General features: G+C 32.6%; 1 protein-coding gene and 1 non-coding gene across 3 annotated transcripts; both read right to left on the reverse strand.

Annotated features, from left to right (window-relative positions):
• Positions 1 to 6,084: 6,084 nt before the first annotated feature.
• Positions 6,085 to 12,011, reverse strand: LOC104216825 (probable serine/threonine-protein kinase PIX13). Of its 2 annotated transcripts, none has more exons than XM_009766955.1 (6): positions 11,766 to 12,011; positions 11,228 to 11,568; positions 9,967 to 10,102; positions 9,201 to 9,337; positions 8,980 to 9,103; positions 6,085 to 7,024 (listed from the first exon to the last, which is right to left on the reverse strand). In XM_009766955.1, the coding sequence occupies exons 1-6, from the start codon at positions 11,833 to 11,835 to the stop codon at positions 6,549 to 6,551; spliced, it is 1,284 nt and encodes a 427-aa protein (XP_009765257.1). In that variant the 5' UTR covers positions 11,836 to 12,011; the 3' UTR covers positions 6,085 to 6,548. The 2 variants fall into 2 exon arrangements, with proteins under 2 accessions (XP_009765257.1, XP_009765256.1); XM_009766954.1 differs by having other exon boundaries at positions 9,201 to 9,340.
• LOC138890820 (5S ribosomal RNA) lies at positions 9,800 to 9,917 on the reverse strand. Its single transcript, XR_011407223.1, has one exon. It is a non-coding gene; the product is annotated as a 5S ribosomal RNA (ribosomal RNA).
• Positions 12,012 to 13,902: the final 1,891 nt, after the last annotated feature.

A 13,902-nucleotide genomic window follows, 5' to 3' on the forward strand; every position in this document is an offset into this window, starting at 1 on the left:
CAAATTTTTACGAATAACTTTATAACGTGTAGTCGCACAATATAGTGAAGAGTAATACAACAGTTAAATGCACAAAAGAAGAATTAACTTAAATAGTCGCTTATTCTGTTGCTTAAGTTAAAAATAACCGATAAACGTATAATATGTGTATAATCTATGTATAATATTGGGGAAAAAATAGTGAATCCAACTGATTATTTATGTAAAGAAGAAGAGAACGAGGACATATAGCCTGTTTGGCCAAACTGCAAAAATCAGCTTATTTTGAGAAATATTTTTTCTCAAAAGTATTTTTGGTGAGAAGCAGTTTGTGTTTAGCTAATTAATTTGAAAAATACTTCTGAGCAGCAATTAATGTTTAATCAAACTATTAAAAATAGTTTTTAAGTGTATTTTTCTCAAAAGTGCTTCTCGGAAGCTATTTTTTTTTTCGATTCTCCAAAAGTACTTCTGTCTCTCCTCAAAAATATTTTTTTTCTTTTAAAAGCTTGAACAAACATATTAACTTTGAAAAAAATATTTATTTTGAAGAAAAAAATACTTCTAGTGTTGGAAAAGCTTAGCCAAACATGCTAATACAAAATAGAATTTAATATGAACACATTGAAATCTTTAACTACAAGTGATGCCAATATTCAATATGAACAAATTGAAAATCTTGACCAAACTTTTAAGCGCATTAATAAAACTGATAAAATCTAGTATCATCCCCACTTTAAAATTTCATAGCCTGACTTGAAAATCTATTTCACATTGAATACCTCAATAATCAATGAGGGTCCACACTATATATCCAGTGGCGGACCCAAGTGGTGGCTAGCGGGTTCAACTGAAGGGGTTTCACCAAAAAATAATATTGTGTATACGTATAAATTAGGATTAAAACTGTGTAAATTTTGTATAAATATTTATTTGAACTCACTTGACAATTACTATTTTACGACTAAAGTTATATACTTCTAAGATTGAACCCGTTTGCGTAAAATCCTGGGTCCGCCACTGTATATAGCATATCAATCTAGAACTTATCAAAATCAGTAGCCATTCCTAAGAGAAACAAGAAAAGCAAAACCAAAAACAATAAAAGGACAGCATCAAGAGAGAGACAGAGATCAGTCCTGTGCTCTTTTTAACAATGGAAAAAAAGGTCCAAATTTATTCTTGAGTTCATACTTAATATTGCTGTTAGAAACTCGAAATGAATAAATTTCATGTGTCAAAATATTTTGAGAAAGAAGTTTAAATTTACACCTACTTTTAACCATGGTTTTAAAAGTATTCTTAAGTTAGAGCTTTGTTAGGGGTCATGAGCAAATACGAGATTGTTTCTTTGTCTCCGTGTGATTTATAAGTCACGGTTTCGAGTTGTAGAATCAGTCACCAATTACTTGCATCAAGGTAGACTACCTACATCATATCTAGGGCTGGACATATATCGGGTAAAACCGATAATTCGAATCATTAATTGTTTATTGGGTTATCAGTATCGGGTTATTGGGTTAACGGTTCGGTAACGATTTAGAATTTTTTCACTATTAGGTTATCGCTTTGGGCCTTGGGTTGCCAATTTTGTTATTGGGTTAGCCGATAACCCAATAAGAATTAATAAAATTATGACTTTACCCTTAAGTATATACATATGTTAGGGCTTCAGTTCATTCTCTCCTATTCTTTCTGAGCTGCACTCTTCACTTGCTTCATCTTCATTCTTCGTAGACTTTACTAGTTACTTCTAGCGTAAGTCTTTAGTCTTATACATTAGGTTTTTAATTTCTATAACAAAATTCATCTTCATACTCATATTTTTGACTGTTAATGATTCTTTATTTATTTTTTTTCGTTTCTTAATTTTGTGAGCTCATGTTGTGCAACCTATAACAACTACCAATTTCTATTCGCACTTATCAATTCTCAATCGACAATCTTCGTCAGTTTTGGGTATATTTTTTAACATTATTCTTCTGTACAGTACGCTGAGCTTTGACAACAGGACAATATTTTCTTGCCTTCTAGGTGTTTTTTATTTCTGTGTTAGTATTGTCTATGTACAGATCAAGGTTTTGCTCTATGGTTTCTTTTTTTTAGGTTAGGTATTTGATAAATAACATCTAGTTCATCTTGGACTATTAGTACTATATGTTTGAACTTGTTAATTTTAAGGTGAAACTGCTACTATTTTGTATTATTATTAATATATTTGGACAACAGTTGTTGAAGAATTAGTACTACTCCAGTTGTGGTCACTGGACAGAACGCAGAAATGGGTAGTATATTATACGTGAATTCTTCTCTTTTTTGCTTAACTCCAATGAATTGTCTTCTCTTTTTTACTTAACTCTAGATTGAGTTATCTTATCGGGTAAATCGATAATGATCGATAACTGATAACCGATATCTTATCGGTTTATCAAATTTGTAAACCGATAACCAATATGCTAAAACAATAATATTCATAACCGAACTGACCGATGCCCACCCCTAATCACATCCAATGAGGTGCGTGGGTCCTTCCCCAAGCAGGGGCGGATATAGAGTGTTGATGACAGGTTCAATTGAACTTATAACTTTCGACGTGGAGTAAAAATTTATATGTGAAAATTCATTAAAATTACAAAAATAGTAGATATGAACCCATAAATTTAAAAATGTAATGGGTTTAAAAGTTAAACCCTTAGAGTTTAAATTCTGGATACACCTCTACCCCGAGCCCTACGTAAATGCGAGATGTTTCGTACCGCGGACTGCCATTATTCTTTAGGTTGCTAGGTTGTAAATTAAAATGTGAATATAAATTATAATCGCTTTCTCTATTCACTTTCGTCTCTTAATGATGACAAGATCGAATTGCATGTTAAAGAGGGAATTTCGTGCTTTTGATCATGTTTAAGCATCATGGGCATTAATGTTTATTAATCCCTAGAGATTTACACAGTAATATAAGAAAGAGAACTTTACCTATATGGGCTTAATACTTCAATGATTAAGCATGCAGTTCCTTTTTTATTTTTAAAAAATATTTGGGGTCAAATTTAAATTTTTAATTAGTTTAAGAACAGTACACACTTAGACGCATGTTTCTGTAATTAGTAGACCTTAAGCTTTGGGATTTGAAAAGTGATAATTATATATTCTTTCACTTTTAAATTAGAGAATGTTTATTAAAATATTCATCATGTCATTATCTTCATAATTATACTTCCGGCGGCATCTCGATTAAACATAAGATGATATCTATATTTGAATGCAACATATGCATGTTCGAAATAGAAAGGTACTATAAAATTACTCAACATGTACACGAGGCGGATGTAGAGTATGGCCACCAGATTTATATGAACTCAGTATTTTCGCGGAGCAAACATATATTTACGTGTAAAAATTCATTAAAAATGTAATATTTAAAGAATATTTATTAAAATATTCATGTCAATATCACATGCATGATGTTCGAGTGTTCCCACTTATTTATGCGTTTTTTAAATACTAAACGCCCTTATAAGTCAAGATTTTTTTTTTTTGGTGGAAGTTATAAGTTATTGATCACGTCCAACTTAAGGGCTATTCCCTCCGTTAGGAATAGTAATTCCTAACGGACATGTTAGGAATAGTTTAGGCAATTACTATTCCCTCCGTTTTAATTTATTATTTTTATAATCCGTTTATAAAAGAATAACACGCTTTTATAAAAATGATATTACATGTATAATTATATTTGGGTAGGGTTTCCCTAGAGACGTGCTGTATGGGAAAGCATGTGTGTTTTGTTGGAATAATTAGAGGCCTGCCTTGCTTAATTGACTGTTGAAAAGACCGTCGTTGATAAATGATAAAATTGCCACTCTCTAATCATTTCTTACTGCAATTAAAATCATTGTAATCCTTTTGAGTAATTCCCAAGCAAGTCTGACCCCAACACTGATACAAGTTTGAAATAGTGTGCATGAAGTATCAAATATTAAATAACAATAAATGTAAATAAGGAGGAAGATTTACCAAATATTGAACGGGATGAAAGATTCTTCTTTCTGACAATGATGAATGACAAGAATATGAGAGAATATTGAGCGTACTTTCTCAGATCTGATAGAAATGACAATAGATAATCTACAAGGATCGAATCTTTCCAGAAAGTTGTTCTTTGTATTTATCTAGAGAGCTTACTTTTCAAAACTGTTCTTATCATATGGAATCTTACATGTCTTTTTCATTATCTCTCATACTATTTATATAAGATATTTCCAAAGAACCCTAAAAGGTAAAATAAAGAGAATATTCAATAGAATATTCCCTTTGATGATTCCAAAGCTATACTAGCCGTTACTCCTATCTATGTTGCTCGACCTCGGCCCTGATGAACCATTCAGCGGTTTGTTCTGTTGACCACTAATCGACCTCTGCCAAACTGCCCATATTGATTTGCAGGCAACTCATGACAATCATCTCCGTGTATCAAATTTCTCTAGTTCGATTTTGATCCATACAAAACACACAGTGTTTATCATGCTTTATGTTAAGTTACACAACTCAGTTTAGACAAGAAATAAATATTATTACTATTTTAATATTAAATAAAAAATAAACAACATATTCACTGTGATCTCATGAGTGGAGTCTGTGAAGGGGAAGGTATACACAAACCTTACCCCTACCTTTTGCGAGGTAGAAAGAGTGTTTCCAATAGTCAATGACAAAGCCAAGAATTACACGAAAGGTGTTCAAAATTTAATATACGCATATATAATAATTTTTGACCTATATACACTATAAGTTTCTACATACACAATAAATTTTTTTATTAATAGTGTTCGGTTGACCACCCTTCAATGTATGTGGCTATGTCACTAGTGGCCAAGCCACATGGTCACAGGGGCGGTCAACTAACCATCCTTCATCGAAAATTGCACAACATATATAGATAAAATATTACGATTTAGAGGTATATAACACACATTGAACACTCTTGTCCGGAATTTTTTTCACTTATTTCAAATATCAATACTCTTGGGAAAATTTCTAGATTCGCCACTGTACGTCACTACCGATAGTCGAACCAATAGTCGATAAACCCTTGGATCAAGAAAAATACATTTCACGCGAATAATAAAAACTTGTAGCTTGTATAAAACTAAAACTTCTAGGTTTTACAGTAACAAAAACAAAATATATAGTATTTAAGGGTATAAAAATAGGAGGCATGTTACTTTTTGAAAGTGAAATGCTTCTTTCCCACCCAAATAACATAACTCTGATTTAACACTATTCTTTATTTACTTTTATAAAGACAAGAAATCCAACTTCCTAATATCTATTTACATTTTCCCTTGGATGTTTCATTGCCTCTTGAAGTGTAGGAAAGTTTTAGAAGTGAACTAACGAATATGTACAATGCATTTATATAAATTGAGTCTATCTAGAAATTGAATGTGTTAGTGAGTTGGATTAATTGCCGCAACTAAACAAATAGTGCAAGAATTAATGTCACAATCTCTTTGGCTTTTAGTGGGCGTTTGGACATAAGAATTGTAAAATTCTAAAACAAAGTGAGTGAAAATGATAAGTGAAAATTAAAGTTGTGTTTGGGACATAATATAATTTTGGATTCTTTTTGAATTTTTGTGAGTGATTTGAAATGAAAATTTTGCAAAAATAGCTTTTTGGAAATTTTCAAAATTTCGAATTTTTTTGAAATTTATCTTCACGTGAAAATTGAAAATTTGATGGCCAAACATTGATTTTGAAAGAAAGTGAAATTTGTTTTATGGCCAAACGGCTTAGTTTATGTAAGGCAGAGTTGGACATAATGCTATAAGAATTAATATGGGAAAACGACATTGTATAACCGCTCACAAAATAATAGCCGACAAAATGTATACTTTTTGTATATATTTTGTATATATATATATACAAATATTATACAAATTTTATACACTTTTTGACTACCGAATATAAATAATTTATGACGCGAGTTAAAAATGATAATGTCCAAATTAATATTCGATCTTTATAACTAAAAATTAATGGTTATTCCAACTTCTAGTTTCTTGGGAGGAGAAAGAGTGACCAAAGGGGATATGGACAAGAAAGTAACAAAAGGCAAATCAATGTTGACCTTAAGAATATGATAGATGAAGAATGATCACCCTACAAAATGAATCCAAAAATTTAAAAATATACAGACAAAAGCAATACAATCATATCTAGTCAGTACAAAAAAGAAGTTACAAAAAGGAAAAAAAGGGTAACAATTACAGTGATAAGTGGAAGTCCATTCTTTTCTTGATGTTGACTATCATTCAGTCTGATACAGACATATGCCAGCTTTTTCATGATTATGTAAGACCAATTCAAAGTACCAACAGGTCTCAGGGGCCCATTTAAATGGGCTGATAAATTGGGCCTCCATTGGTTTTGGATTGGGCCTATAGTGTGTACAGGCCCACATATCAATTTCTTTCGTATCGTCCACCTTCAGAACAAGGGAATTGTACAACATAATTAGTTAGCGATAATTTGAATCGAAGAAAATGACCCTACGACCCGTTCAAGCTTCAGTAGCTTCGATTGATGGCAGCATGGCGGCCTTGGTTTCCAATTACATTACCGCTACCTGTTTTTTTAACATGGAGAGGTGATCGATGCCCGTAGTTGTTGTGATTACGATGATTTCCTGATCGTTGATCGTGGGCACGAGTGGCATTTTTTTCTCTCGGTTTCATCTTGATCGCGTTACATTGTTCTAAACACTCCAAAATTTCTTCCATGGAAGGCCTAGTTTTAGGATCAGGCTCAAGACATTGTAGTATAATTTCTGCTATTTGATATGCAGCTTTTGATGGGTATTGTCCCTCCAATCTTGGGTCCATTATTTTCCTTAGCTTCTTTTTGTCAGGTAACATTGGTTTGGCCCATTCTACTAAATTAGTCTCCCCATTGGGCCTGTTTAGATCCAGTACTCTACGGCCCGTTAGTATTTCTAGCAACACAACTCCAAACCCATACACGTCACTCCTCACGTACAAATGACCTGTCCAAAATAAGGTTCCGTAAGTTATAGCCGAACAAGAAGGGCCATTTTTAGGGTTAATATAGTACGGACTAGCTAGTTTTCGGACTAGTCATTCAAAAATAGCAAGCGTTTACAAAGTTATTGAAATATAGCCACTATTTTGTTGTAACAGGGATCGGTCCAGCATAATATACTGGAGATCGGTGCACCTGTGTATGAACTTCCAGCATATTATGCTGGAACTCCAACACGCGGAAAGTTCTAGCACAATATACTGGAGATTGGAGCACATGTGTATGAACTTCCAATATAATATGCTGGATATACTGGAAGTTCCAGTATACTTATGCTGGATCTCCATTATAATATGGAGGAGTTCCAAGTATACTTATGTTGGAACTCCATTATATTATGCAAGATTATGTATTTTTTCGGATTCTGAACAGTGTTTTCGTCTCGATTTATCTTTACATGAAAAGTGACTAAATTTCGATTACCTTTGAAACTGTGGCTATTTTTGAATGACCATCGTAAATCTGACTATTTTTGAATTTCTCCCATTTTTAGGGATGCTATTTAGATATTAGCCAGTATTTATTTTGTTCTGAAATTTTAAACTAAAAATCTTAACTTTAGGACAATTCATGACATTTTTGTCCTAAAAAATTGAACTTAAAAACTAAAATTCAGAATGCATTAGCTAATTCCTAAATAGCAGCCTTGTAACGTGGCTACCTAGTATCATTTCTACATATAAGAAGGAAGGAATGAAGATGTAACCTAAACAGTCGACCATCCAACTGCTTAAACTAAGAATAATTGACGAATGCATAATATATGTATAATTTATGTATAATCAGTGTATACGTGCTAGGGAAAGTGAGTAGTAAATTCGATCGACTATTTGTATAAAGATACAGGTATCAAGACTTTCCCAAAAAAGAATTAAAAAAGCATAAGAATCAATATTTTTTTTAAAAATAAAATAAGGAATTTAAAACCAAAAAATGGTTCAAACTAATATACCAACTTTGGCCGGCCATTATTAATAAATCATATTTGTTTATATATATATATATATATATATATATATATATATATATATATATATATATTGCATTTGAATGCTAAGGAGTTCACATTATGTAAAGGTTGACGTTTTCCCTAAGGGCCAGGTCAAACTTCTAATGGGAACATAGAAAATTTTTGGGGAAGAATTTTGATTTTAAGAAGTCAAAGCTATTAGTTTGTTGTTATTTAAATCAAAGGAATAAATTTCTTTTAAGTAATAAAACTTTCACTATCCACTGACCCTTTTATTGATGGTGATATACTATTATTCGTAATGAATATCTGTATATTGTTTTCATCTTAAGGCATATAAGTTAATGTCAAACTTTTCTAGTAATTGTTTTGTTGGGACCAAAAAGAGTTAGCTGGCACGATTTATCAGTTTATCTCTAAATAAGTCAATTTTCACAAAAAATAAATAAATATAAAAACAATTTGTTGGTTCATTCACTATTTGTGTACTTTAAAGTTTTAGAAATTATATATTATAAGTGTCAATGGAATTAGGAGGGGAAAAATACAGAGAAATTAAAAAATAGCCAGATTTACAAGTGGTTATTCAAAAAAAGCCATAGTTTCAAAAGTAATCAAAATTTAGCCACTTTTCATGTAAAGATAAATCTGAAAGAAAAAACTGTACAAAATTCAAAAAAAATACTCCAATATAATATACTGAAACTTTCCACGTGTTGGAGTTCCAGTATAATATGCTGGAAGTTCATACACAGGTGCACCGATCTCCAGTATATTATGCTGAAACTTTCCGTGTTGCAGCAAAATAATGGTTATTTTTCAATAACTTTGCAAACGCTGACTATTTTTGAATGACCAGTCTAAAAACTGGCTAGCATACGAGGGCATAAAATATCTGACTCGAACACTATAGTTATTAAAAAATTTACCTGTGGCCATGTACTCGGGGGCAGCATAGCCATAAGTGCCAACGACTCTAGTGGTCACATGTGAGTCACCATTTACCGGACCCATTTTAGCCAGTCCAAAATCAGAAAGCTTAGCATTGTAATCCTGTCCCAACAATATTTGAAACAAATATTTATCAGTAATTGTAAAAAAAAAAAAAATGTAATTAATTAAAAGAAGTTTTCCTAAAAAAGAAAATTACCGAGTCCAGTAAAATATTTGAAGCTTTAAAATCACGGTAAATAACTTGCTTCTCTGTTGTGTGTAAAAAAGCAAGACCTTTAGCTGCTCCTATTGCTATTTTTAGCCTTGTATCCCATGACAATGCTTCTGCACATTCTTCTAATATACAAAAATAGTGTTATATTACATTTTGTAATAATTTTTTTTCAACAACAACAACAACAACGACGATCCAGTAAAATCCCACTAGTGGGGTCGGGGGAGGATAGTGTGTACGCAGACCTTACCCCTATCCCGAAGAAGTAGAGAGGTTGTTTCCGAAAGACCCTCGGCTCAAGAAAACCAAAAGACAAAAGAGGGATCCAGTAAAATCCCACTAGTGGGGTCGGGGGAGGATAGTGTGTACGCAGACCTTACCCCTATCCCGAAGGAGTAGAGAGGCTTGTTTCCGAAAGACCCTCGGCTCAAGAAAACCAAAAGACAAAAGAGGGATCCAGTAAAATCCCACTAGTGGGGTCGGGGGAGGATAGTGTGTACGCAGACCTTACCCCTATCCCGAAGGAGTAGAGAGGCTGTTTCCGAAAGACCCTCGGCTCAAGAAAACCAAAAGACAAAAGAAGGATGCAACACGAGGACTTCCTAGGGGGTCACCCATCCTAGTACTACTCTCGCCCAAGCACACTTAACTTCGGAGTTTTGATGTTTCCGGTGCGTTAGTGCTGGTATGAATACATCCTCTTTTTTTTTTCAACAAATAATAATAATAATAATAAAAAGGTGCTTACTTCTGAAAAGATGACTTTCTAAACTTCCTTTCAGCATGTGTTCATATACAAGCAGAAACTCTTTTTCTTCCCAGCAATATCCGATTAATTTTACAAGATTCGGATGACTAAATTTTCCCAAAAACTTTACTTCAGCCTGCAATCCATATAATAAATAATTAATTGTCCATAGACAACAAACCTGTAATAGACAAAATGTACTACAATCAAACTTGTTTATAACAATAATTTACTATAACGGTCAAATTTTATTATTAAGTATAATATATTTTATTTATAACAATACTTCGCTACAACAGCTAATTTTTTTTTAAAAAAAACGAGGTTATTATAAAAAATTTTTTGACTACACTCGTTTAGCAATTTTATTGGACTAATTCATTATTCCAACTTTTGCACCGTTGAGCAATCGACGAAGGCTGAAGTAATGAATAGAAAACAAAGAACAAAGAAAAAAGGGACAGTTTTATTATTTTAATATTTCCTAATTTTGATTTTTGTATGTGAGTTGTGACATTTCTTTTTCGTGACTTAAATTTGATTATTATATTTTCCATAAATTAATTGATAGTAATGAAACCACGTGGATACTTTGAAAGAGTCAACGATATTATCTTCACATTTTAGTCAGCTAGATTTTGACTGATTTTTTTTTCCTTTTCTCATAGAAGAGACTGGTCAAATATTAGCTATGAGAAGAAAAAACCACATTTTAAAATTGTGAAGAAAGTTAAAAAGTATAACAGAAGACTATCCGAGTTCATCATGTCAAAAAAAATCAATTTCAAAGGGCACATATAATAATAATAATAATAATAATAATAACAATTTCAAAGCAAAAATCGTGGCCGCTACAACCTCTGTCACAATTTTTGCCCTTCGGGTGAGCACTGGATAAACGCTCCACTGTGTAATAGCTTGCAAATCACACAAGAAATGTAAATCGCACTAGGCAAGCGTTGTACGACAAGCTCGATCCAGAAGGCATTGAAGGGGGATCGATCCCGAGTAATCTGTATGAATGACCGCCCTCCAAACCAACAGGTCGCGCGTCCCGAAGGGTTACATAACATAAACTTATCCGACTAGTTTTAAAGGCAAAATTTATAGGATTTAAAGTGCAAATAATTCGTCGGGAATTAATCTCCTGGTACAGACCCGTTTAACGAGCTGCTCAGTTGATTTTGCATTAGTCGGACCAATAAATTTCGAATATAACCAAATGCATAGGAAATTAAAGCAAGGAAAAAAAACAACAAACCTGCCATTCCTTGAGACCTTGTTCACTATCAGGATTTGATTTTTTAACAGCAACTGGAATTCCAACTCCAACTTTAGAAGGAGCAAATGTTTTATCATCAATCCATCCTTTAAATACAGTTCCAAATCCTCCTTCTCCTAATACTGTATCTGGTCTAAAATTCTTCGTTGCGCTCTTCAATTCTGCTAGGGTAAACATTTTCAAGTTTGGAGTAATAATTTTCCCACTCGCCGGCAGTGGTAATTCCTCTTTCTCCGATTGATCACCGCCATCTCCACTAGGCTGCGCCACCACCGCCCTTTTGGTATTACTTGCCGGAGTAGCCGTATGTTTCTTGATCACTGTCACAGTAACAAATTAATTGGTACATAGTAGAGACGCACGTAGCATATAAGTGACGGATTCAACTGAATTCGTGTTTTTGACACGAAGCATAATAAAATTTCTGCAAATATTAGATTTTGAACGGATGATTTCAAAAGTATAATCAATAAGAAGCTAAAGATTGAATCTAAAAAGTTTAAATTCTGAATCCGACCTGAAGGTGGGCTCGAAAATTTGTTAGAGCTAGGAAGATTATCTACAGGTTTAGGCCAGCAATTTCCCATTTTTTCTTCAGGTTTCTTTTGTTCTTCCCTCTATATTTTGATAAGAACAAGTTGTGCTACTGCTACTAATTAATAAGAATATTGTTGATGGTAATAATCGGTGATATAATTTTCTTGAGGTGTGGTGTGGTGTGGCTAATTTTCTTAGAAAGAGAGAAGAAGGAAAGAGGAAAGCTCGTTATGTCTAAAATGAAAATTGGAAGACGTCTTTTATATTCATATTTTATACAAAGAACAAAGACTAGATATTTTATTGTGATAATTTTTTTAAAAATAATTTTTGGTTTGAGCGTTGGAACAACGGTAAAGTTATCTCTGTGTATTCTATAAGTTACGGTTTCGAATCATGGAATCAACAACTGATACTTTTATCAGGGTAGGCTGCCTACGTCACACCCCTTGGAGTGCGGTCTTTCTTCAAATTCTACGTAAATGAGGGATAATTCGTACACCGCTGCCGTTTTACTTTTTAGTTTTATGGGGTTATTCAATTGTGTCCTCCCCATCCACCCCCTCGCGTCTCTTGCCCAATAAGTTTTCTTAAGAAGATAAGATAGATTTTTTTTTTTGGTTTTTCATCCGGTGTCTAGTACCTGTATTGGAGCCCGACTATATCCGGATTCGTACCATGTAGGGCCCCATTCGCGGGGAAGCGCTCCCTGCCAAGGATTTAAGATAAGATGATTCAAACATGAGTGTTAACACTTCAAATTTTAATTCATATTATAAAATTTACATTTAATGTTAACGTATTATAATATGTTTTATGACTTTTTCAAAAAGATCGCATGGACAAAAAAAGAATTGCTTTAGCTTGAATAATATTATTTTTCTAGATAATATTGCAATGTTTAATTTGAGTGATAGCACGTTCTATCAATGATTGGGCATAAAATCTATATATTGGTTGAAACGATTGTAGAGGAAAACATATGTATATTGCTGATGTATATCATTTCCTCTGGCGTATATATATCTTCTTTTAGGAATTTATTTTATTTTGAATTTATTTACTCATGTCATATACAAATTATTTTGACCAAATTATATGTATTTTTCAACGACGTTGACTTTATGTATACTTGGTGAATTTTGAATTCAATGTATAATGAGGATCATTGATTTTAATTACTTCCTCCGGTCCAAAATAAGTGATTTTTTGAATGTTTTCACACAGATTAAGAAATCCATCTTTTAACATTAATTAACAATGAAATTAACCATATTAACCTTTACTATCTCACATAAATACTCCTAACACATATTCCAACATTATTTACTCCAAAGATAATATAGAAAAATAATAATTAATTCATTCTTGAAATCTGCAAAATCACTTATTTTGAACCACAAGAAAAAGACCAAAAAATTACTTATTTTGGATCGGAGGGAGTAGTATTTTGGTTTTCTTCAAATTAAATTTCCTAGCTTTTTCAAGACAATTCAGATAAAATTGTCGATTACTGAGTATCTCCTACTACTATTTTCCTCTCTTATTATATTTTTTCATGTGATTTTGATTGCCATGAGAATAAACAACCAAGTCTGCAAAGTTACTTTAAATTATAATTTTCACTTCTTTTTATTTTTATATGGGGTTATTCAATTGTCTCCTCCTCACCCACCCCCTCTTCTCTTGCCCAATAAGTTTCTCTAAGAAGATAAGATGATTTAAACATGAGTGTCAACACTTCAATTTTTAATTCATATTATAAGTTATAACATTTACATTTAACGTTAATATATTATAATATGTTGTATGACTTTTTCAAAAAGATTGCATGGATATAAAAAAAAAACATAAAAAAAATTCCTTTACCTTGAACAACTACAACAACAACGATTCAGTATAATCCCACAAGTAGGGTTTGGGGAGGGTAATATGTACGCAGACCTTATCCCTACCCCGAGGGGCAAAGAGGTTGTTTCCAGGAGACCCTCGACTCAAGAAATCAATAAGAGATGATATATTAGTACCATCAATAGATTCATGCATAATAAAATAACAGCAATATAAGAAATACGAAATAGATGGAAAGTATAATAATAACCAGCAGATAAAGCCCT

Source organism: Nicotiana sylvestris, chromosome 4, assembly GCF_000393655.2.
Source record: "Nicotiana sylvestris chromosome 4, ASM39365v2, whole genome shotgun sequence".
Lineage (NCBI taxonomy): Eukaryota > Viridiplantae > Streptophyta > Magnoliopsida > Solanales > Solanaceae > Nicotiana > Nicotiana sylvestris.

What these genes read in the sequence shown, in the direction of transcription:
- LOC104216825 (XM_009766954.1), bottom strand. Translation starts at nt 11,835, where the DNA reads ATGGGAAATTGCTGGCCTAAACCTGTAGATAATCTTCCTAGCTCTAAC. An exon ending in ATTTTCGAGCCCACCTTCAG is followed by an intron (nt 11,569 to 11,765) that starts GTCGGATTCAGA and finishes TTACTGTGACAG; the next exon opens with TGATCAAGAAACATACGGCT. An exon ending in CAAATATTTTACTGGACTCG is followed by an intron (nt 9,104 to 9,200) that starts GTAATTTTCTTT and finishes TTGTTGGGACAG; the next exon opens with GATTACAATGCTAAGCTTTC.